Source organism: Pollicipes pollicipes, unplaced genomic scaffold, assembly GCF_011947565.3.
Source record: "Pollicipes pollicipes isolate AB1234 unplaced genomic scaffold, Ppol_2.1 Scaffold_3087;HRSCAF=3621_pilon_pilon_pilon, whole genome shotgun sequence".
NCBI classification, from domain to species: domain Eukaryota; kingdom Metazoa; phylum Arthropoda; class Thecostraca; order Pollicipedomorpha; family Pollicipedidae; genus Pollicipes; species Pollicipes pollicipes.
The window spans coordinates 44,798,571-44,820,599 of NW_023596225.1; the positions used below are offsets into that span (position 1 = coordinate 44,798,571).

At 49.8% G+C, this 22,029-nt stretch overlaps 1 protein-coding gene across 1 annotated transcript in view; it reads left to right on the forward strand.

Annotated features, from left to right (window-relative positions):
* LOC119090239 (adhesive plaque matrix protein-like) overlaps positions 1-20,933 on the forward strand; it is a 33,882-nt gene extending 12,949 nt beyond the window's left edge. The window contains exons 3-6 of the mRNA XM_037213025.1: positions 1,821-1,922; positions 11,467-11,949; positions 20,057-20,527; positions 20,925-20,933. Of these exons, the coding sequence (XP_037068920.1) occupies positions 1,821-1,922; positions 11,467-11,949; positions 20,057-20,527; positions 20,925-20,933 (1,065 nt within the window). The remainder of the gene's footprint in view (positions 1-1,820; positions 1,923-11,466; positions 11,950-20,056; positions 20,528-20,924) is intronic.
* The last annotated feature ends 1,096 nt before the right edge of the window (positions 20,934-22,029 follow it).

The window sequence follows — 22,029 nt, forward strand, 5'->3', positions numbered from 1 at the left end:
TACCATTCTCACTTACATATCACATGCAAGAATGTGACCTAAGCACATGCAAGAGTGCGACTTTGAACGTCAGCTGGTGATGATCGCCTCGATGACAGGCCCGTGAACATGTGCACCTTATTTACGTCATCAAAAACACAATGCTGCATAATGAGCACTCCAACGCTGCTTCACTGTCATGATTGCAACTGGTATAACATGTTTTAGATGACTTGCAGCGTACCAGGCAATTTGGGAGGCGTTCGCTGTTTAAGCCCATCTGGCTGGCTTCAGTGAGTGGACCGAGAGCAAAAGTAATAGCGAAGGGACGCTGACTAAAAGTGAGATGGCCCAACCGCTGCCGGCTGGCTGGCACGCGGCCAGCGAGGCTGGACGTGAGCTTTCCATTCGAGTACGTTGATCACATTCAGCCTAAATTTTGCGCGCGAACGTTACTACTGAATTCTTAGAACGTAGTCCGCTGGCTTAGAAACCATGCAGGCCGGCTGCCAACCGTCACAAGAGGTAAATGACACGTGCAAGCAGCTGGAGAGCAGACGTAATGTAGAGTCCGGCTGGAGATGGGTAGACATGGTAGAGATGATAGAAATGCATTAAGCCAACTTTGAAAGGTCTTTCACAACTTGTCTTGGAATGTGTGAGTGCCTTGGGAAACTGCGTTTGAGCGTTTATGTTTCTAATTATTTTAACATAATGCGTGTTGTTGCAAGCACTTCCCTTAAGCCTTAGTAAAGTATTTTGTAATCCATGGCCATTACCCCCGTGAACTGTAAATACTATTCCAAAAGCATCCCCTTGCTTTAATTAGAAGTCAACCATATTGAAATATCTTTTTCTCGGGAGTGAATTGTCCTTTTTCTAGATAGAACAGCAGCTTACCAAGAACGGCACCACATTTTCCTGACATGCCATAGGCCTTTGTGAAGACAATGGCGCTGATTTACCAGGCAGTTACGCCAAGGAGACCATGCCTAGAAAATCCCTCGAATCCCTACGTATTCTCAGAACAGTTTAAATGGAGACATCCAATACACCAATCGGTTCCAGAGCATTGATGCTGCTCAACTGTCGCCAAATTTTAATCATCAGCACATCTGTCGGCTGTTCTGCACCTGCTCCCTGAAGTGCCCAGATGAAGGCCAAGTATTTCTGCCTGCGTCACGCGTCTGGGCAGACGGCGTCAGCTCCGATTGTAACATTCGCGGTCACCGAACGGGCAATCCTCAGACGCTTCGCTGCATAAAAACTGGAGCACCGGGAGGCGTCGGCATCAGTGTCGCGAAGCCAGTCATTGGCCAGACATGAAGGTAACGTGTAGGGCTCTCAGTGTCTGACTGACTGATGACAAGGTCCGCGAAATTGTGAACGAAATGACGATGGAGAATGCCGGGAGGTCCGGTTCAGCGGTGGTCTCACTATTCAGGTCATGTCGTGTGCCTTGCATGAAAGCATTGTGTTCTGTGGAGAAATCCGCTACTTGCGTCAGATTTTGACCGTAGCCGGATTTCTTCGGCAGAAAAGCGGAGGAGTCTTTCTGGTGAGCTTTTTAGATTAAAGGCGATCGGGCCGCCATTTCAGGTAACGAACTTCATAAAAAATTGACGAGAGGTTGGACGCTGACAAGCAGTGAATGGTGGCGTCAAGATGATGAGTGCTCACATGTGGTTCGACATTTCCAGATCCTCATCGCCGCCTCCGTCCTGGCCGCCGTCATCGCAGCCCCGACCGCGCAGTCACCGGCACATCACGCAGCACCGGTCTATAGTCCGGCCCCGGCGCCTTACCGGCCCGCTCCGGCACCACACCGGCTCGCTCCGGCCCCCTACAAGCCCGCTCCGGCCCCCTACAAGCCCGCTCCGGCGCCCTACAAGCCCGCGCCTGCTCCCTACCGCCCGGCTCCGTCCTACAAGCCGGCCCCCTACCATCCGGCCCCCTCCTACAAGCCGGCCCCCTACCACCCGGAGCCCCAGTACAAGGAGGAGGCCAAGCCGTACGCCTTCGACTACGCCGTTAACGACCACTACTCGGGTGCGAACTTCGCTGCCAACGAGAACAGCGACGGCAAGCAGACGTCCGGCTACTACAAGGTGGCTCTGCCCGACGGCCGTGTCCAGACCGTGAACTATGTCGCTGACCACTACGGCGGCTACAACGCCGAGGTCACTTATGAGGGAGAGGCCCAGTACCCGGAGTACAAACCCGCCCCTGCCTACAAGCCCGCCCCGGCTCCTTACAAGCCCGCTCCGGCACCCTACAAGCCCGCGGCGGCACTGTACAAGCCTGCTTCGGCTCCGTACAAGCCCGCCCCTGTTCCGTACAATCCCGCCCCTGCTCCGCACAAGCCCGCTCCGGCTTCGCACAAGCCCGCCCCTACTCCGTACAACCCCGCCCCTGCTCCGTACAATCCCGCTCCGGCTTCGCACAAGCCCGCCCCTGCTCCGTACAGTCCCGCCCTGCTCCGTACAATCCCGCCCCTGCTTCGCACAAGCCCGCTCCGGCTCCGCACAAGCCCGCCCCGGCTCCGTACAATCCCGCCCCTGCTCCGTACAAACCTGGCTATACACCTCTTCCTACACATGCGCCTGTTCCCACCCACAAAGCCTCTACCACCTACGCGCCAGAACCTACTGAACAGCCTCAGTCTACCTACACGTCTGGGGCCACCGACAAGCCAGCAGCGAGCAGTGAATCTACCCCCGTGTACGAAACCAGCCCTGAATACTAAAAGTGCCCACTTGAATGCGTGCATCAGGGAAATCGTACATATTGTGATACTCAGTATGCTTGTAAGTTAATCGTGTGCCATTCGTGATGTTTTGTCAATATATCCTGAGCCGATTGTGGAGTTGTAATCGCAATCGGCGATAAGTGAATGCTGTTGGAGGTGGTGCATAACATGTATGGTATTGAGCGTACACCTCTCGCCATTCTGAAGGGTTTGTACGGTAGGCTTCGCGCTCAGGGCACATGGCAAGCCGTCTGTTCCATGCGCTGGGAAACCACCACTTCAGCAGTGTGGTTCGTGTTCACTTCAGCAGTGTGGTTCCTGTTCACTCAAGTAGTGTGGTTCCAGTTCACTTAAGTAGTGTGGTTCCAGTTCACTTCAGCAGTGTGGTTCCAGTTCACTCAAGTAGTGTGGTTCCAGTTCACTTCAGCAGTATGGTTCCAGTTCACTTCAGCAGTGTGGTTCCTGTTCACTCAGGTAGTGTGGTTCCAGTTCACTTCAGCGGTGTGGTTCCAGTTCACTTCAGCAGTGTGGTACCAGTTAACTTCAGCAGTGCAGTTCCAGTTCACTTCAGCAGTGCAGTTCCAGTTCACTTTATCAGTGCGGTTCCAGTTCACTTCAGCAGTGAAACTACAGCTCAATGAATGAATTTGTCTCTACTGATCGTGCAGCGTAATGGCAACACGAGCCTGATGAGTGTTGACCTTTCCAAATCGGTTAGCCCAGCCATGAAAACATTTGCCCGCATCGCAGTTCCGTCCACAAACCCTTGTGCCCGCACCGCCGAGTACCTTTTATGTAGATAAAGTTGATAATCTCTTTCATGGACTCTTTTGGATTATGTGCAATGTGTCAAGCTTTTGAGATACGAAAAAGCGATCCTTTTCAGCCGTCCATGTCCAGTCATAAGTACAATTATAATCTGCGTACGGGAGGTTCATCTGCGTGTCCCTGTATAGCCTGTTTGACAGCATTTGTCCGACAGCACGAAAGCATTCGTGTTATTCTACGGTGATGAACAGGTAGTTGGTCGCCATGTTTCTCCGTGGTCCAGAGGTCCTAAAACCTATATCAAGTTCATTCATCGTATTAGCGGCAGCGCTACAGGCAAGGCTATGGCAATCTTGAGCCATGAGACCCGTATCACGCTTTGTGTGCGTAGGATAAACGAGACGATGCAAATGTGAAAGCTGTCAAGTGTTCGTTGTCACCATGATGATGATGCCGAAAACCAAAAATAAGCAAGATTCTTTTGGTAACCGACCGATCATTAGGATTCCTATTAACGGGCTGGGAAGTGTGTCATTCATAAGAATTCAGCATGTGGACGTCAACTGACGTCATTCACGAGAGAGAGAGAGAGAGAGAGAGAGAGAGAGAGAGGGAAGAGAGAGAGAGAGTAGAGAGAAAGAGAGAGAGAGAGAGAGAGAAGAGAGAGAGAGAGGAGAGAGAGAGAGAGAGAGAGAGAGAGAGGAGAGAGAGAGAAGAGAGAGAGAGAAGAGAGAGAGAGGAGAGGGAGAGAGAGGAGAGAGAGAGAGAGAGGAGAGGAAAAAAAGGCAAGCTGGAAAGAGAGTGAGGTAGAAATACATTTGCAGGTATTGTTATATGCAATGAAACCTAAAACGTTGTCAGGTTTTTGCAGCGTTCGATTCGCAATGAAGTCCTTCGGTAGCTCCGTAGTCATGATAGTTCATGATCTTTATAACTTTAACGAATCCTTATCATAACTTAATTTAACATTATTATTAGATAACTAACGTTTGAAGGAAATGCTCTCCCGTTCTCAAAGCATATGCTTACAGGGTTCGGGACAGAAAACCAGATATTTTAAAATTGAAAAACGATCTACGATATAAAAATAACCGCCTCCTGCATCACGCCCATCGATTGCCTGAAGAGTATAAGTCAAGGTATAAAAACACTTTACCAGCCAGTCTACTTTACCATCCTTGTTCACTCCGCGATGAGCTCCAGACACTGGCCACCCGTTGTCATGGTGTAACGGAACACTTTCCGGGGTCAGCTGGTGGTTGACCTTGACAGTGACCGGACGCGGCCGCGCTTGCTCCAGCCGGAGGCGGGGCAAGTGCCAGCGGGTCGACTGAGCGTTGCGCGTGGGAGGTCGGGCAGCCAACAGCGGTAATCCGTCATGATGCAGTAAAGTGACGATAGGTGAATCATGGCGGCTGCGGGTGCTGGCGCTGGCTGGATTTCAACTTTTGAGCTGATACGGTACTGAGACTGTTGCTGGAGATGGCCCAAGCCTGCATCGGAACGGATTCTGCAGATTTCGAATCGGTTTTGAAGGCGCTGTAGCCTACAGAGCCCACGACAGCAACACGAGCAGAAGCCACGGGCAGCCGTTCCGGAGACGGCGAAGGCTGTGGAGAAGAAGAGATGCAAACGGCGAGTGTCTGGTAGGAGTAACCCCCAGAAAAGTCGAATTGCGTCGCAAAGAGGGAACCTCAGTGCCGAGATTGTAATGATCAGTTAAAAGGTGATAAAAACCTGACATAGGAAAGGTTATATTTTTTTATAGAGAAGCCATTTAAAAGCATGCAACGCAGCACCACGATCCTCGAGTCCAATGGCATGGACAGGGGAGCAGAATTGAAGCGGCTCGCTGAGCGCCTCGGGCGCAGTGACATGATGACTGAGAATCTGAAAGACCAATTGAAAACATGAACTGCAGGGTACCTTCCATAATCGCCACATGTTCCGATTTCGGGCCCGTAAGTCCGAAACCATTGAAGAAAAGCCTGCGGAGATTTTGAGAAGGTGCTCCGGGACGAGCGGTTGTTGAGCCAGGACTTTCGCGTCGTTCATAGACTACAAAGTGAGGGGACAGTTATCTGTAAGTTTGTTCGGAGGGACGTTCGTGATCTCCCGCACGAGCGGTGGCTCGAGCTGATTGACTGCGGCCGACCGGGTTCCAGCCGCGACCGGACAAGTTCAACTGATCAACAACAGACTGCACCACTGTCCCCGAACCAGTTCTTAACTGCAGGAAGCCGAGGATCACCAACGCACTGCTGAGCACCAGGAACTAAGAAAACGGTGGCAAAGTTTACAGCGTGTTCTCCCGGCGAAGTTCGGCTCTCTATAACCTGGGACGTGGAGGACAGATGGTGTGCGCGGACGACGAGGAGAGGCTGCAACGGCTGACCTGCCAGCGGGCGGCCGTCGCTCCTCCGGCAGCGAAGGGCGGAAGTGGTGGGTCGGCCTCAGCCCTAGGCCAGGTGATCCCGCCGCTTCCGCCACCTGAACGGATACTGCGCGGTGGGGACAGACTGGACGTCGCGGTCCTTGCTGTTGGAGAGACACCCTGCAGTAGCGGCTGGACGCGTAGTGGCCATGTGATGCGTTAGCCCGCTCTGCAGGTCGACGGTGCTGCGCTGCTGTTGTCCTGGTGTGCTGCATTAAAGTTGCCGCTCGAAAACCGAACATTCCGTTTGCGTGTGATCATCGCGTGCCTTTTTGTGCCTTCTTTTTGTTGCGCAGTGAACTTGGTTCCTTACAGTGATTGATACAGTTCAAAATTCGACAGGAATGTTGGGTCTTTGGTAGGTGACAGCAGCACAGTATTCATTTTACATAGAATATAAGGCTAGAAAAGAAAACACCGCGCACAGACCGACGTCAATACGCCACTTTCTTATAATTGTATTTATATATTATATCTTCAGTTGTGTTTTACATTCATTTGTTCGCTTTATGATATGTTGCAATGCATTTATCATATTACGTGTGTAAGGCAGCTTCTTTATTGTCTTGACTAATTCTTGAGTTGTAATAAAGCAGAAATCTAACGCTGTCAAAACGGAAATAACGCAGCCGAAAGTGAAAATGTTATGGTGACAAAACTGCAAAAACGGAAACAAATTACGACAGACTAGACCACATTACAAGAGACCATCTTAGTAAGACGAAACTCGTATCGCTTAGTATCGGTACGTGCTCGCTAACGCCTGCAGAGTGAGCCTGTGTAAAACACATGTCGAAATGTTGACGTTTCGCTGCATGAACAGATTGGACCGCAAAATGTTTACAAGCATAGTACCTTTGATAAGGAAACTTTTAACAGGTGACAAATATGCCACAAACTATACTATATTAGTGCTGACGTCACAAATGAGTGGTGACACCTTGTTTTCCAACGCCTCTCAGATCAGTGTCTTTCACAGACTTTTCAGCCAAAATTCACTTCACAAATTAGACAACATAAAACACCGAATGATCAGGCTCATTACTAGTCGTAAAAATCGTGGCTGGCCACAACATCTTGCGACAAACGTGGTCAGTTTGCTATGCGGCGTTTAAAGCGTCGTGTCATTTGAGACGGTTTGGCTCGAATGCTTGCCACAAGATAATGAACTGGGTTCAGTGCGTGTCCAGTGCAAGGCTGCGGGCTGCCTTTGGTTGCGCTCATGTCGTGAGAAGCTGACTGGCTTGAATAACGTAGACAATCGTCAGTTGTTTCTTTTAAGGCGTTATGTGGCTGTTCTAAGGATCTACCATGAAGGACGTCGGTGGTAATAATGTTAAAAAGCCATGCCGACCCAGGGGTCCTGTTGTCTGTGGATGCCCAAACTGTATCTTCAGAGGCCAACGGAGGACGTTGAAGCGACTCATGTCAAGAGTTAAGTGAAGATAGTGAAGACTGCCAACGCTTCCAGCTGATCGTACGATGATGTCACAAAACCAAAAGTAACATTGTTTTCAGATGCTTGTAGGCCCGTGTTATCGGTAAATGTAGCGCTACAGGAATGTGATTTTACCAAATCCGTCGGGGTGAGGAAGAGGGAGAGGGAGGGGCACCACAGGAAGAAAAAAATAGCCTGACTGGGCTGACTGCCCGCATCCGGAGCTTTGGGAGAGGCGGACGTCGCCGTGCCCAACGTGCCATACTGCCGTGACAACGACTGCAGCGCGCGGAGTAACAAAATGCATTATGATCTTGTGAAAAGAAGATTTTGGCCCAATTTTGGACCGAGCCCCATTTGCCATTCAAGCTTTGAGCTGAGCATAAATTTGTAATGTGGGTGTTGACCCGAAACGACGTGCACGTATCTGTATATGCATACGCATATGTATAGCGCAATTACAACTATATGCATACACAGCACACGACTGGCGATATCTTTGATGGATATTAGCGTAGCCCACAGGGTGTCACACCCGTGATGGCTTTCACAGCCCGATCTATCTCGGTTGGGCCAAGCCTCTTTTATTCGAAAACGGTTTCGGAGAAGGCGCTATTGGCCACACTCCGGACAGTGTCTGGCACACCTATCGGTAGGACAAATTGAAGATCCTTAAGTCAGTTGAAAACGGCGCACCGCACGCTGCACCACGCGATACCGTTATATGTCATATATATATATATATATATATATATATATATATATATATATATATATATATATATTATTGCCGGCAGAGAGGTATTACTGGATAGATGCGGTGTTTTTTATTTTCAAATTCTGCTTATATTTTTGAAACTTCTTCTCCTGCAGGAATCTTCAATTTTGTTTGATCTATTTTATTTGTGTTGTGTCATGCATATGACATTGATTCCACCGCTTAATTCAGATTCGAGCAGCCTGAGACACAAACGTGGTATCACTGCAAGGCGGCCTGCCATCTCTTGCCGTGCTGATTAAATCCTTTATGCGCAATGATAAATAAAACGTTCATTAAAGATGTGCAACGCCATTCAACGTCAACACTTTTAGCGACAACTGCATGCATCCAAAAAATGGAAGTGCGCAACAGGCGGCACCAGGGGCGCCAATTAAAAAGCGGTGGAGGCTCTAACCATTATTTCCATTTGTCGGTATGCACATGCACAACGTGCACAGGCACGGTATGCACGATGTGTTCGTGCATCGCCAAGGTCTAATGTGTAAATTTGGAGTCATCGGAGCTATGACACCCAAGGTGCCAAATCCACGACAGGACCCGATCGGCCACCACCCAACCGCACGGACATTTTCAGGTCTGTGTTTTGACTCCAGCAATCGGAGCTGATAAACACCGATACACACAGCGTATACAAGTTCTAGAGAACCAGTCAACAGGTGTGCGCTGATGACCCGTATATTGGAAGCAGACGAAGTATTGCCATAGGCTTACATGACGGGCAGCTTTGCGGCGGTAACCGCAGAATGGCCGGCCTCGTGGTGCCGCCCTCCAATGTCTTCGGCTTCATGATGCGGTTTCGGTGCGGTGACGAGCCCAGCTCACAGAATGACATGATCATGGGCGTGGCTGGTTTCCACATCGCCCCAAACAGTTACCTAAGCGTTTGCTCGCTGCCATCAGGCTAAATGGGCACGCTCGCGAGGCTCGAAACGAAAGAAAAACATTTAGGTTCACATTTGTAAAGCTATGGTCCTCATGTCGTAAGATGTATCCGACTAGCGTTCGTGGGCCATATCTGTAGGAACCTCTCCAGTCTGTTTGCCGGTTGACTGAATCCACATGGTCACAACGCGTCACGATGAGCAGGCGCAGGTGTATTTTTCCTAGCAAACATTCGTATGAAAGGGCATGAATTAAGCATGAAATAAATGAACGGGTCTGATTCAAGCGTTTTATTTTGATACAACGCCGAATGTCATCATTGCGAGCTTGTTCAAGGCAGGACGGCAACTAAGTCACCTGGTTACCTATAGCGAGGGGATATATATATATATATATATATATATATATATATATATATATATTCCGATAAGTTCAAGTGCGCCTGACATTACACAGGTAGACACTAAGCAATTTGGGATTAATATAAACGGTGTATCTACAACACAAGGTTTTAGGCCACTGCCACATGGGGCAATACAAGAATCAGGATCATCAGCAGGCTTATAGACCCAAGGCACGCCCATGACATGTGGCCCGTTTGACGGCCACGACGCTGCCGGTTCTCACAGTGTCACGCCTCGTCTACGGTCGTAAAGACCCGGCCCGCCTGTCCCACTGCAACGCGTGAGCGGCTGACGGGCTCATGTACCCCGCGCTTATGTGGGTTTGAAGCTTCGGGCTGGAGAGTCTGAGCATCAGATGCCAACGCTTAAGCGCGCCTGCAGCGCAGTTAAGCATTTAAGAGTTCCAGGGAAGTTTGCGACATAACTCATCGTTTGTGCTGATCATTACAAACGTAGTGCGGATAGAGCTAGTTGTGACTTTACAAACCGCAAGCAGTGTGTGGTACATATTGAAGTATCTACCTGTCATTTCGCTCACGCTTCACCCATCATTTATCATACCCGCACCCATACTCGTAATTTTGGCACAGTTTGTACCCAGTGCGACCGTTTACCCATTTTGTGCTAAAAACCTCCCGTGTAAAAATGTTAAAAGTGCTAAAAATGCCAGAAGTTAGCTCGTCTAAAAATGCTGGCGTGAAGATGGCTACTGAGTGAGAAAAATGAGGTCGGTTATACACAATTTGCATTTTCAAAATTAAAAATGCATAAATTGGTCAAAAGATGATTATTTTTTGCATTGAATGTTTTGAATATGGCACCCAGGCTTGCATGTAGTCCAGATATTCATATACAATTAGCCAAGTTTCCAATATCAGGTCAGCAGTTTGCTCCTTCAAAAATTAGGCTGAGAGTACAGAAGCATGAAATATGAATCACGCGCAAACGCGCGCACACATACACACACACACACACACACACACACACACACACACACACACACACACACACACACACACACACACACACACACACACACACACACACACACACACACACACACACACACACACACACATATATATATATATATATATATATATATATATATATATATATATATATATATGCATATGTATATGTCTATATACCACTGACAATCCTTCTGCAAATCTGCTAATCTGTTTCGCTGGCTGCCTCTTACTCGCATCCGGGTGTATTGCGACACTCGGAAGCCTGCGCTTGCTTCCCAGGACCATGCAGAAGCAGGTCATACGCCCGCTGAGATAATTAGGGAAGTGGTACGTGTGACCAAGTGAGCCGCGACCTTCGTCAACATCGGCGTGGTAAAGCGCGGGCGTGCCGGCCTATAAAATCGGCCGCCCCACGGGAACCAGCATCAGTTTCCCACTAGGCGCAGGCTGCATTCAGCAATATCATGAAGGTATGTATCAGCTTTAATACAGGCTAGTGGCAGTGTCTGGTGACGGAAAGTGAGATGGTATATTTTTTTGTTCATTTTTAATGCATAGTAAAGGACTCAGTAGTTTCAGAGACGAGTGTGCACCCACATGACATCACTGCAAATCAGGAAAATGTGCAATTCCATTGAAAAATAATGCACACCGTCCTAAGTTGCGAAGTGTATATAAACATCTACATATAGATCTTGCAGTTCATCTTACATTGCTTGCATTTTCGGTGTTTGGACCAACCTTTTCCGTGCAAATTAGACATGAATGCACCTTGCGTTTCCCACAAAATTATGATGTCATCTCGATGACTGATCCGGTTACCTGGCTCGCGCGTATATGCGGCACTTTACGTGGGTTGTTCATTGCCTAGTCGTAATGTGGCAAGACAGAAAGCAAGCACGTCTATGTTTCCTTGCAGGTCTTCATCGTCGCTGCTTTCCTGGCTGCGGCCTCAGCGGCCCCGGCTTCACAGGCCTACAAGCCCGCTCCGGCGGCCTATAAGCCCGCCCCGGCGGCCTACAAGCCCGCCCAGGCGGCCTACAAGCCAGCTTCTTACCACCCGGAGCCCCAGTACAAGGAGGAGGCCAGGCCGTACGCCTTTGACTACGCCGTCAACGACCACTACACCGGCACCAACTTCGCCCAGAAGGAGGAGAGCGATGGCCACAACACCCAAGGATATTACTCGGTGGCTCTGCCCGACGGCCGTGTCCAGCACGTCAAGTACGTCGCCGATCACTACGGTGGCTACAACGCTGAGGTCACCTACGAGGGAGAGGCTACCTTCCCCGAGTACCACCCCGCTCCTGCCTACAAGGCTGCTGCCCCCGCCTATAAGGCTGCCGCTCCGGCCTACAAGCCCACCTACAGCCACCCTGCCCCTGCCTACAAGGCTGCCGCTCCTGCCTACAGGGCTGCTGCCCCGGCCTACAAGGCTGCTGCCCCGGCCTACAGGGCTGCTGCCCCCGCCTACAAGGCTGCTGCCCCGGCCTACAAGGCTGCTGCCCCGGCCTACAGGGCTGCTGCCCCGGCCTACACGGCCGCTGTCCCTGCCTACAGGGCTGCTGCCCCGGCCTACAAGGCTGCTGCCCCGACCTATAAGGCCGCTGCCCCCGCCTACAAGTCCTCTTACTGAGGCAGTTTACCACAGCATCCTCGGGTTTCCGGCTTTTAAGTCTTTGTCTTGTGTTTAAAGGGTATAATGCGTATCGAATAAGCTTTAACACACATGAGTGATGTGATATTTATAATGTGTAATGCGTGAACTGTCCTTGTAATACAACCTCAAGATGCAAATGAAAGGTTTTTTTTGCATCCGAGTGAGCAGGATTACACTTGTCATATGCCAGTGCATTCCAAAAGGCTCCGTTTCCCGGCAGAGAACACATCTGTTGGTATATTCTTATTACGGATAGCACATTGCTCTTCGTAATCTCTCTGCTTTCCACGTAGTGCTCCCAGCGGCGTAGCAGACGTTTCATAACTTAACTAAAGCTCTAAATGGGGATATTTTTGTCATTTTAAGATATGGCCGATCTCAGTGCGACACGTAATGGGAGGCGACCCCTTGAAGGCGATCCTTCATTTGAGGAAACTAATAGAGGCCACCCGCGGTGAGTTTTGACAGTTGGATGCTATTGTCAGTCAGAGTTTTGGTAATACCAGTGGCGCGGTGAGACGGGCCTCTGTCGGGGTGGGGAATGAACCAGCCGTGTATCCTCATGAGACGGGCCTCTGCCGGGGTGAAGAATGAACCAGCCGTGTATCCTCATGAGACGGGCCTCTGCCGGGGTGCCATGGCCGGGAGGAATGAACCGGCCGTGCGCCCTTATGAGACGAGCTGACGTGGGCCTCTGTCGGGGTGAGGAATGAACCGGCCATGTGCCCTCGTAAGACGAGCCTCTGTCGGGGTGAGGGGTGGCCCGGCTGTGTGTCCTCATGAGACGAGCTGACATGTGTCTCTGTTGGGCTGAGGAATGAATCGGCCGGTGTCCTCATTGGACGGGCCTCTGTCGGAGCGAGGAATGAACCGGCCGTATGTCCTCAACTAACTGTGATCGGCGGTGATGGCCGGAAGGACATGCATACTCAGGGTGGCTTCTTACATAAAGGAAAGATCAAGGAGGCTCCCTAGCTATGCTAAGGTGGACTTCCCAGTCCCTCCTTAGATGGACCAAAAAGGCTATCCTTGCATCAAAATGTCAATGTTCGTCATCAGGAGATCTCGTTTATGCATTAGATGTACCTTGCATTGGATCTAGAGGCCCCGTTTTTTTTTGTATTCAATGGGCTTTGCAGTTTCGGGAGTCCGTTCTGAGAATCAGAATGCATCTGTGGAAGAGTTTTCTTCTTGTCTCCAGGCTCATTTTGCGTTCCAAAAGGCCCCTGTTTCGGTCCAGGAGACCTCGTGTTGGGATCAGGAGGCCACTTGTTGGATTGGGAGACCCTGTTGTTCATGAAAGAGTTCGTGATCGCTCCATCTATGGTAAGACATGTTGTCTTTCCAGATCGATTTTGAGATGCAATACAATGCACAGGTTGCTCTTCACTTCACCAGATTCCCCAATCAGATGCAATGCTTAAAGCACTCATACTCGAACCAGAGACACTTGGCTTGGACCTAAAAATGAGGACTTTCTAATGGGCACATATCGTTCCTCATGAGCAATTATCTTTTTAATAATATTAGTTTATTATAAAGGCAAGAAACAGCCATGCCGAGTGTTCTTCGTTCACCACTTATGTAATTTTGTTTATTGCATGCCAGACATATATGAGAGGTTGCTGCAATGATCTCGTCTATCTTCAAGAGACGAGGCTGGTGTGACCGAGTGTCCGAGCGATCCGGGACCCTTTTACAAAAAAACCGGCGTCTGATATGTCTACTTACAAAACCCAGGGCAGACTGCGCAATCATTTTTAAATCAGTCTTTTCTGTAGTTATTCTAAGTCTAGCTACCCAGCAGCTAAAGAACAATTATGTTTAACGGCAACTCCCCTGCATGGCACGAATTAAACCTGCATAATCAACAAAATGCCTATCCAGTGAGGTAACACTAAAAATTGTTAGTAGAACTACTAGGTGTCCGGGGACGGGATGAGGAGGGGAGGGGAGCGGGGGGGGGGTTGGAGGGAAGGGGGGACTCTTACACCAAATTTTCCGATGTTATTATATTGCTCCAGTGTACCTTGACTGAAGGGAAACAACAAAAAGGCTATCGGCGCCTGAAGTTCAGATGACTTTTATTGTCACTGAGAGGCCAATTTCTTTTTAGGAGCCCGTTCGAGGAGGTCGGGGGCGCCAAGTGAATAAGTTAAAGGGCACCACATCACAAAAATATAGCACCCGTCAGGGGACGTGGAACATTGCTTGGAAGGTAACGTAAGGCAAAATAGTCTCCCGGGCAAAATAAGATGTGGTGACGCAATTTTGGGTGCAAAAAGCCTTGTTACGCTGACAAAAACAGGACGTGCTTACGTGCTTATCATATGTGCAGTTATTCGTGCAATTACGTGCTTATTATACGTGCAACGCGCTTATTTCGCAACAGCTGGACGAGCTTATTTCTGGAAAGCGCCTGGCATGGCTATAGAAACAATAGCTTGTGTGACGTTTTCATCTGTGCACACGACACGTGCAACATAGAAATACGACCATTACGAACATCTTGAATCGGATCGGATACATTTGACGAGCTCCGCATTGAACGCGTTGCACTCATTGACTGGCTTCAACATAAACACTGCAGTTGCAACGTTGCAGACATTCATAACTAGTGAACTGCCAAGAATGCCTATACAAATAGTTCAAAAATGCGATTAAAACTGTACATATAGCCGTCTAGTGAGTAGTATAATCAACATTATGTTCATATATATATATGTGTGTGTGTGTGTGTGTGTGTGTGTGTGTGTGTGTGTGTGTGTGTGTGTGTGTGTGTGTGTGTGTGTGTGTGTGTGTGTGTGTGTGTGTGTGTGTGTGTGTGTGTGTGTGGTGTGTGTGTGTGTGTGTGTGTATATATACATATATATGCTCCGCAATAAAAACGTAGTAAAAAATAGAACAAATAGTAGCTTAAAATGGCCGCCTTATTACTCTCATTGCCCTGGCACACATGCTGTGCGAATATGTGCGGGTTAATATACCACCAGCTTCCTGGGCACCACTATGACTAGCCATGTCATCTAGCATTGTAAGCCTTGCACCTGCTCACCATGCAAACTTCGGTACCAATGTAGAGGCTGACAGTCATGCATCAAAGCGTGAAGATGAGTTATGGTTCACCGCACAGCTTACACCGCACACGTAATTTGAATTTCATCTTGATGAATACGCAGGCTAAGTCCAGTCTTGATGTGGACAGAATTCATTTCAAGATTCCTAGCCTTTCACGGGGCCGTTTATGTACTTTTTCTTTGGAGTGATGCGCATTGTGTGCAGTGATGTGGCTCATGCATCGAAGACTTGCACATCTACGAGCCGCTTCGCCCCTTTCCCCTTCCATTCAGCTAGTTCCGGGCTTTCGGTCCCGGCGACCGCCGCCATCGGTCTCCATATCCGGCGCACCGAACCTTGACGGTGCAGCGCCGAGCGCAACACGCTCTCCGGGCCGCTCGAAAGATGTCGCTAGTGTCTCGATGGTGGCGTGCAACGATGCAGGGCCAGGCTGAAGTTCTGGCTCTCCTTTGAAGACGTCAGAAATATCCAGTGAATCTAACTTGTCCGATGTTTGACAAGCTGACGCGTGTTGATGGCATGCCACGAGGCAATCGCACGGCGCAGCCTTCGATGCTCCCGATTTACTCGATTCTGAGGCCAAAAGAAATCAAAAGCTGTCACCGGAAGCATTGTTTGGCGATCCATTGTTGATGGATACCGTAGCGCTAGGTTTATTTTCACTTTCAGTTCATGGCTTTGACTGTTCCCCATGCTTCTCATGTTATCAAAGCGACATATCTAGATGACTAGGGTGGTTAATCGCCGTTTGCCGCGGGAGTATCTCGATGGATGGGCCCACAGTGATGATTTATTTCATGGCGTTCAAGCACATACCAACGTCAGGTCCATCCAGCGAGTTGCGGCGAATCATGAAACAACACCGGCTATTCTAATCATTCAAATCCATAGCGCATTATTTTACCTCAAAGCCAAAAACCCTAAAGTAGAGAACAAGAGGTCAAGAGCTGAAGTAAAGTAAGATCGCTCCCGTAGCCCTTCATCTTCAGCCCTTATTCTGCAGCGCGCTTTAAGTCGAGACCGCTAAACCAAAAGAGAGACAACGATTTCTAAGGAAACGTGTCTGTTAGCGACTTTCCACCCTAGCTTAATGGTGAAGCCACAGTGCATATTAATTTATTAAAATAGATGACGATTTCCAACGCTCACGGTGCTGCCATACCGCTGAGTATGCAAAGTGATTAACAGATTCTAGTAGTTTTACCATAGATGATAGAGTCATAGCAGTGACCCTCCGTGGCAATCTGTCAGTGACCTGTGGCGCAGCAGGCTGAGAACCTGTCGGCTGATCCTGCGCCGCAAATGCAACGTTCGCCGTGTGAAACATTGCCTGACTTACTCTACACCAAACAAGCCGAAAAAGCGCGGAAGGGTCGATTTAGAAAAAAAAACGCCGCCGAGTGTCATTTACTGCATACGACACCGGTAACAATTTTAACATACCCGACGTCTTATCGGCATTGAAAAAAATGAGATCAGTGTAGAAAAGGTGCATTTAGGGTCAGTTACTACATACGTCACTGTTACCATCTGTATCTGTATACATGCATACTCAACGTTTCATTGGCATCTTGCATTGCTTCGCACTTTCCTTTCCAGAGACTCCGTGTGCACCTGCGCTCATATGCAGACTATGACTTCCTTATTCCGGTGATGTAAACGACCAGCGCAGCACTGTGCCAATTTCGCAACGGCCAAACCTCAACGGGGCACGTGATTGTGCACCCACCGTGCAGGGCGGCGACAGGGGGACGTGGACCGTGACGTATCTGCAGTCGCGAATGGTCCGCCGAACCGTTTCCTGTCGGCGCTCTTGCCAGAGCGCTGCGCTGCACCCCTAGACTTCCGGAGATTCAAGGATTTGGAACATAATTTTAGCCACTCTGATTTAGGATGGGAGCCTGTCTGTGATTGCTGCACGATGTCGTGACTTTCGGTTGTTGATTTGTTATTTCGAAACGTGGGGGAAATCGCCGTGTCGCAGTTGGGTATCACCACATTACACGGCATGATGGCCTGGCTGCAGCTTCAGCTTGGGGTCTGAGCGGTGTCGAAGCTGCTCCACTTTTTCTCAGAGCTGAGAGCTGCCTCCCTCCCCCACAACTGAATAGAAAACTGTACACCTGACTGACGGTACCGATAGGAGGCCTCGGGACGCTCGCTTTGGCTCGTTCAATTCCGAGCATGCGATCTACTCGTGCTCACCAGACCTGGCGGCCGACAGTGGCGGTGCAGTGCCCGAGCATGCTCTGCTCATGCTCACCAGACCCGGTGGCCGGTGGTGGCGGTGCAGTGCCCGAACATGCTCTGCTCATGCTCACCAGACGCGGGGTCTAAAGGAGGCGATGGGTCGACTATAGAAGTCACAGGATCTCTTATCGCCCTTTGGCCAGCTCATGATTGGGGCTGACACGGCCTTTGACAACCAACTGTTTAATGTAATTGAGAAAAACGCCCGAGTGAAGCGTATTCAACGAGTCGCACGGACGCGTGTTAAATACTGATGTCTGGAAAACCCACATCGGCAAGCCCGTGCCAAAACTATAAAGATAAACGTCACCAGATAACGGTCAAACGTTTGAGCTATGCATCGAACCAACTAAGACTGAAATAGCCAGATGTCAGTTTCAAGGTATACTGTATGTCATGTCATGTCATTGGGGCTTTACGACGCACTCAGTTGCTGAGGCTTTATGGCGTCGCCTGCCCCTCACCCTGGCAGGAAGGGCGGGCACCGCGGGAGTCGAACCCCGTACCTCTGGTTTCCCAGACGTGCATCGGCTATCGCAGACGCGTTAACCAATACACTATCGGCACCCCTTACAAGGTGTGCTGGCGACGATGGACGTCAATTTGTGTTATTTTGTGATGGCATTGGCTACTCAGTGTGTTGGTTTCGGCCTGTATATCTATTTGGTGGATTATTACTCCATAAGCATCAACTTTTTCCCAGTCATTAAAAAGTTATGAACGTTTACTTTCTGTCGGTGTTAACAAATTCAGTAAACATTCTGCAGGTTTCAACTCGATTCACATATTGCAGCATTCTGCTAGCTTTATTACGACTTGGATCACTTCATTCATGAAAGATATTGCAGGCTTCTCTCTTGTTTACATTACTGTTTATGTACTTACAAGCCGATAGGTCATTTTCACTCAAAGCCAATTTTCTACACTGGTTGGTAAGTACCTGTGGCATTGCTTATGTGTTTGGATGGCCCAGAACCAAGGCCAAAACCCACAAGATGGATCAGCTGAGCAACTGGTAGGGATTTGCATCCGTAGTTTTCTTAATCTCTTCTTCCTGTGTCTAATCACGCTCACGGACAGCCTGACAAAAGCAGACGAAGCGCACTCCGCACAATCTGACTCGACACGCGGTAGTGTTTGTGCTGCGGAGCCAATGTGGCGCAGTAGTGCCCATCAGTGCCGCATCGCGCGCGGCGGGCGGCGCACCATGCAGACGGCGCAGCGGATGGGCGCGGTGACGTGCGACTGCCAAATGCGGGGATCATGGCAATGGCGGGATGTTTGCTTCCGTGACTCGCGATATAAAGAGAGCACGCTGCGAGAGCACTGCACCAGTTCAACTGCCGTCGCAACAGATCCAGTGCCAGCACAAGACCAGTTATGCGGGTACGTGCGCAAGGTAGTCAGAAACTGCTGTTTCGTAATGTAAAAGGTGTTATCAGCATGCTTTGCGGTTCTGGACTGTCTTTTCTGCATTGATCATCACCTCTCGACCACGTACCTATCGTAACAAAACTTTGGACGCGTTGCTGTGAGATTGCAGTCAGTGAAACACTTTTCGACTTGCAAATGCTTACTTACTGCGGGGTTGCGAGTGCAATGCCGAGCCAAAACACTCCGCTCAAGATTCACGGGCCCTGATGGCGAGTCAGACTTGAGATTCTGGTAGCTCTAACTTCAGCCCAGTTTGGATTGGTTAAGACTCGAATGCAAGCTGATTACGCCATGGATCAGACCACGGTTCTCACGTGTGCGATATGGAATGTGTGTTCTCAGCCAGAGACACATACTCGTGACAGATTGAGACTCGCACGCAAGGCTTTGAACTTCCCCGGCATTCAATCTCTAGATGCAGTTCCGTTGAATGCCGCCATCAACACATGCGTTGTGTTTTCTTCATATGTGCGCTAACGCAAGTCTTCAACATCTGAGGTGGCTGTTGACGTCCAACCGATATGCTTAGTGCGTTATAAATGTTTGCAAGACGGTAGATGATCAGTTAAAATATCAATTCAGTCCCGTACATATGGCATGATGAACAATTATTTCAAGCCCTGATTAGTACATATTTATGCTAAAGCATACGCCTCGTGTCGCAACAGTACTGCTACACACATAATTCTAACATTTTTAAGGGTTGTGTAAGTCAAATAATCGGTTTTCAAAACTTTTGTTACAGCTCTTCATACTGGCTGGCTTGTTCGCGGGTGCCACCTGTGCGATATCTGAGTTCGCAGACTTCAAGGACGATTTCTACAAATCGGTTCGCGCGCATAGGCCTTCGTCGGCTAAACAAGCCGCCGTCTACAGAACGCCCGTGTATGGCGCAGCTCCAACCTACGAGCCGACTACATATCGACCAGCCCCGGTATACAAGCCCACCACCGTCCGTCAGCGACCGACGTACGAGCCAGCTTTGACCAAACCATCCCAAAAACACATTCCCTCTGGTCTGCGCCAGAAGCCAGCCTCCAAGCCGGCCTCATACCGAACATTTCCAGCGGAAGAGGCTGCCGTCCTCCGCCAGAGGCCGACGTACGCACCCATCTCTAGCGGAGTACTGCAGAGATACGCTCCCTCTGCGCTCCGCCAGCCGCCAGTTTATGAGCCGGCGTCATACCGGCAATCTGCAGCATATGAGCCGTCCGTCCTCCGCCAGAGCCCGACAAACGCACCCACCTTGATCGGACCGTCCCGAAGATACACACTTCGTCAGGAGCCGGCCTATGAGCCCTCCCTGGACCGTTCAGCCGTAGTCAAGCAGCCCATTCTGTACGATTCGGAGCCGCAGTACAACGGGCAGCCGAAGTCCTACGCCTACGACTACATCGTCAACGATCAGTATTCCGGAGCCTACTTCTCCCAGAAGGAGGAGAGCGATGGCCACAGCACCCAGGGGTACTACACTGTGGCTCTGCCCGACGGCCGTATCCAGCACGTCAAATACATCGCCGATAGCGAAGGTGGTTACAACGCCGAGGTCACCTACGAAGACAGCGTTTCCAGCCGTCTGGACCTCGCCGCGCCCGAGAACCCGCCCGGTGTAGCGGAGCCCAACCCCGTGGAGTACCCGCGAGACGCTGCCTACAGCCCTCCAGCGAGCTATCGCGCTTCGACGGCGTACGAGCCGGTCACGACCTACCGAGCCAACCCGGCTGTCGAACCGAGCGCTGCCGGAAAGTCGCTCGCTGTCAATAGGCGCGACCCCGTTTACGAGAGTCGAGATGTGTTTAAACCGTCGGTCTCATTTAACTTCCCCCACGCGAGCGATGCAGCCACTGCTTACAAAACCACACCTGCCGCCGGGCCCGAGCCAAGGTCAGCCCTCCTGCCGGCGGTGACATATAAGTACTATCCGTCTTACAAGCCCACGCCTTCACTTAAGCCCACGTTGGCAGCCCAGCCCAAGCAAACCTTGCGGGTGTACCCCAAATACTCAGCGGTATCTCGGTATTGATGGGACGGGGCCAGAAGTTCATGTCTTCTCTCGTTACGAGCTTACCCTCTTACCCTCGCTTACCCTCTAGAGTCCATGACCAGGGTGGCGGCGACAAGTCACGGGTACCTCTCGTGACGATCAGGAAGATCCATCCGCGATTTTTGCATCGTGTGTGGCTATTTTACACTTGTTATTACATCACTGCTCGTTACCGGCTATAATACATGGTTTGAACGTCAGCTGGTCGTGTCACTGACTGGTGGATGTTGTGGAAATGTATGTGGTATGTGGTTGAATGCACAGCTACGCTCTCACATTCAATCTGATGTAAATTAATCACACCGTAGTAAAGCGTGACGCAGTTTGCGGTTGGGTGTTTAGTTTGAGTTCTAAATGGGACGGGCGCAATTGAAAACTATTCTCGGACGCGCACGCAACTGTTTGTTGTATTCCCTCCTGAATCACTTTGCAAACATTTTCCTCGCGCTGGCCGTCCGCTTTTTACGCTGCAATGCTTCTGCAATGCTGTTGCAACAACAAGAGCTGTGTGGAGAGAAGTTGGTAGACCGTTGTGACGCAGTGTTTCACAGCAAAGCAGTGTGCCTAGGCGCGCATAACAAGCTTACTAATGAAAGCGTATTTGTGTATTGTTATTTTAACAACAAGCTATTGGAATTATAGAAAGTCTTTGTTGGTATAAATACAGTAGAAAAACCTATAAATGGGTCAACCAATAATTTCAGAGGCAGAAGGTTGAAAACATGTTAGTTACTCACACCAGTAAGGCTACTTTTACAGCGAGTCACGAGCAATGCGATAACACACCGAGTGTCATTACGTCGTTGATGCGAAAACATAAGTGAATTGATACCCATGCAGGTGGCCGCTATCGATGCACAAGTATTCGTATTTCCTTCCAAGTATTAATTTAGATGGCCGAGATTCCCTGTCGCCTATATTGCCTGGCTTTAGGCATCGGGTGACAGTCTAAAAGCTGACAAATCCAGTATGGGCTGCATTTTTTTGGGTGCCGGCTGCTAAAACATTGTACAAAGCGCCTACTCGTTAGTGGGCATAAGTCACGCTAAAGCTGGGCTAAGTAACTGCGCAGTTTCACGGCCCGGCATATCCAGTCAAGGCACCAGCGTTTGGTCTCCAAGGTCGAACTACAAGCGGAGACCGCGGATCTGAGC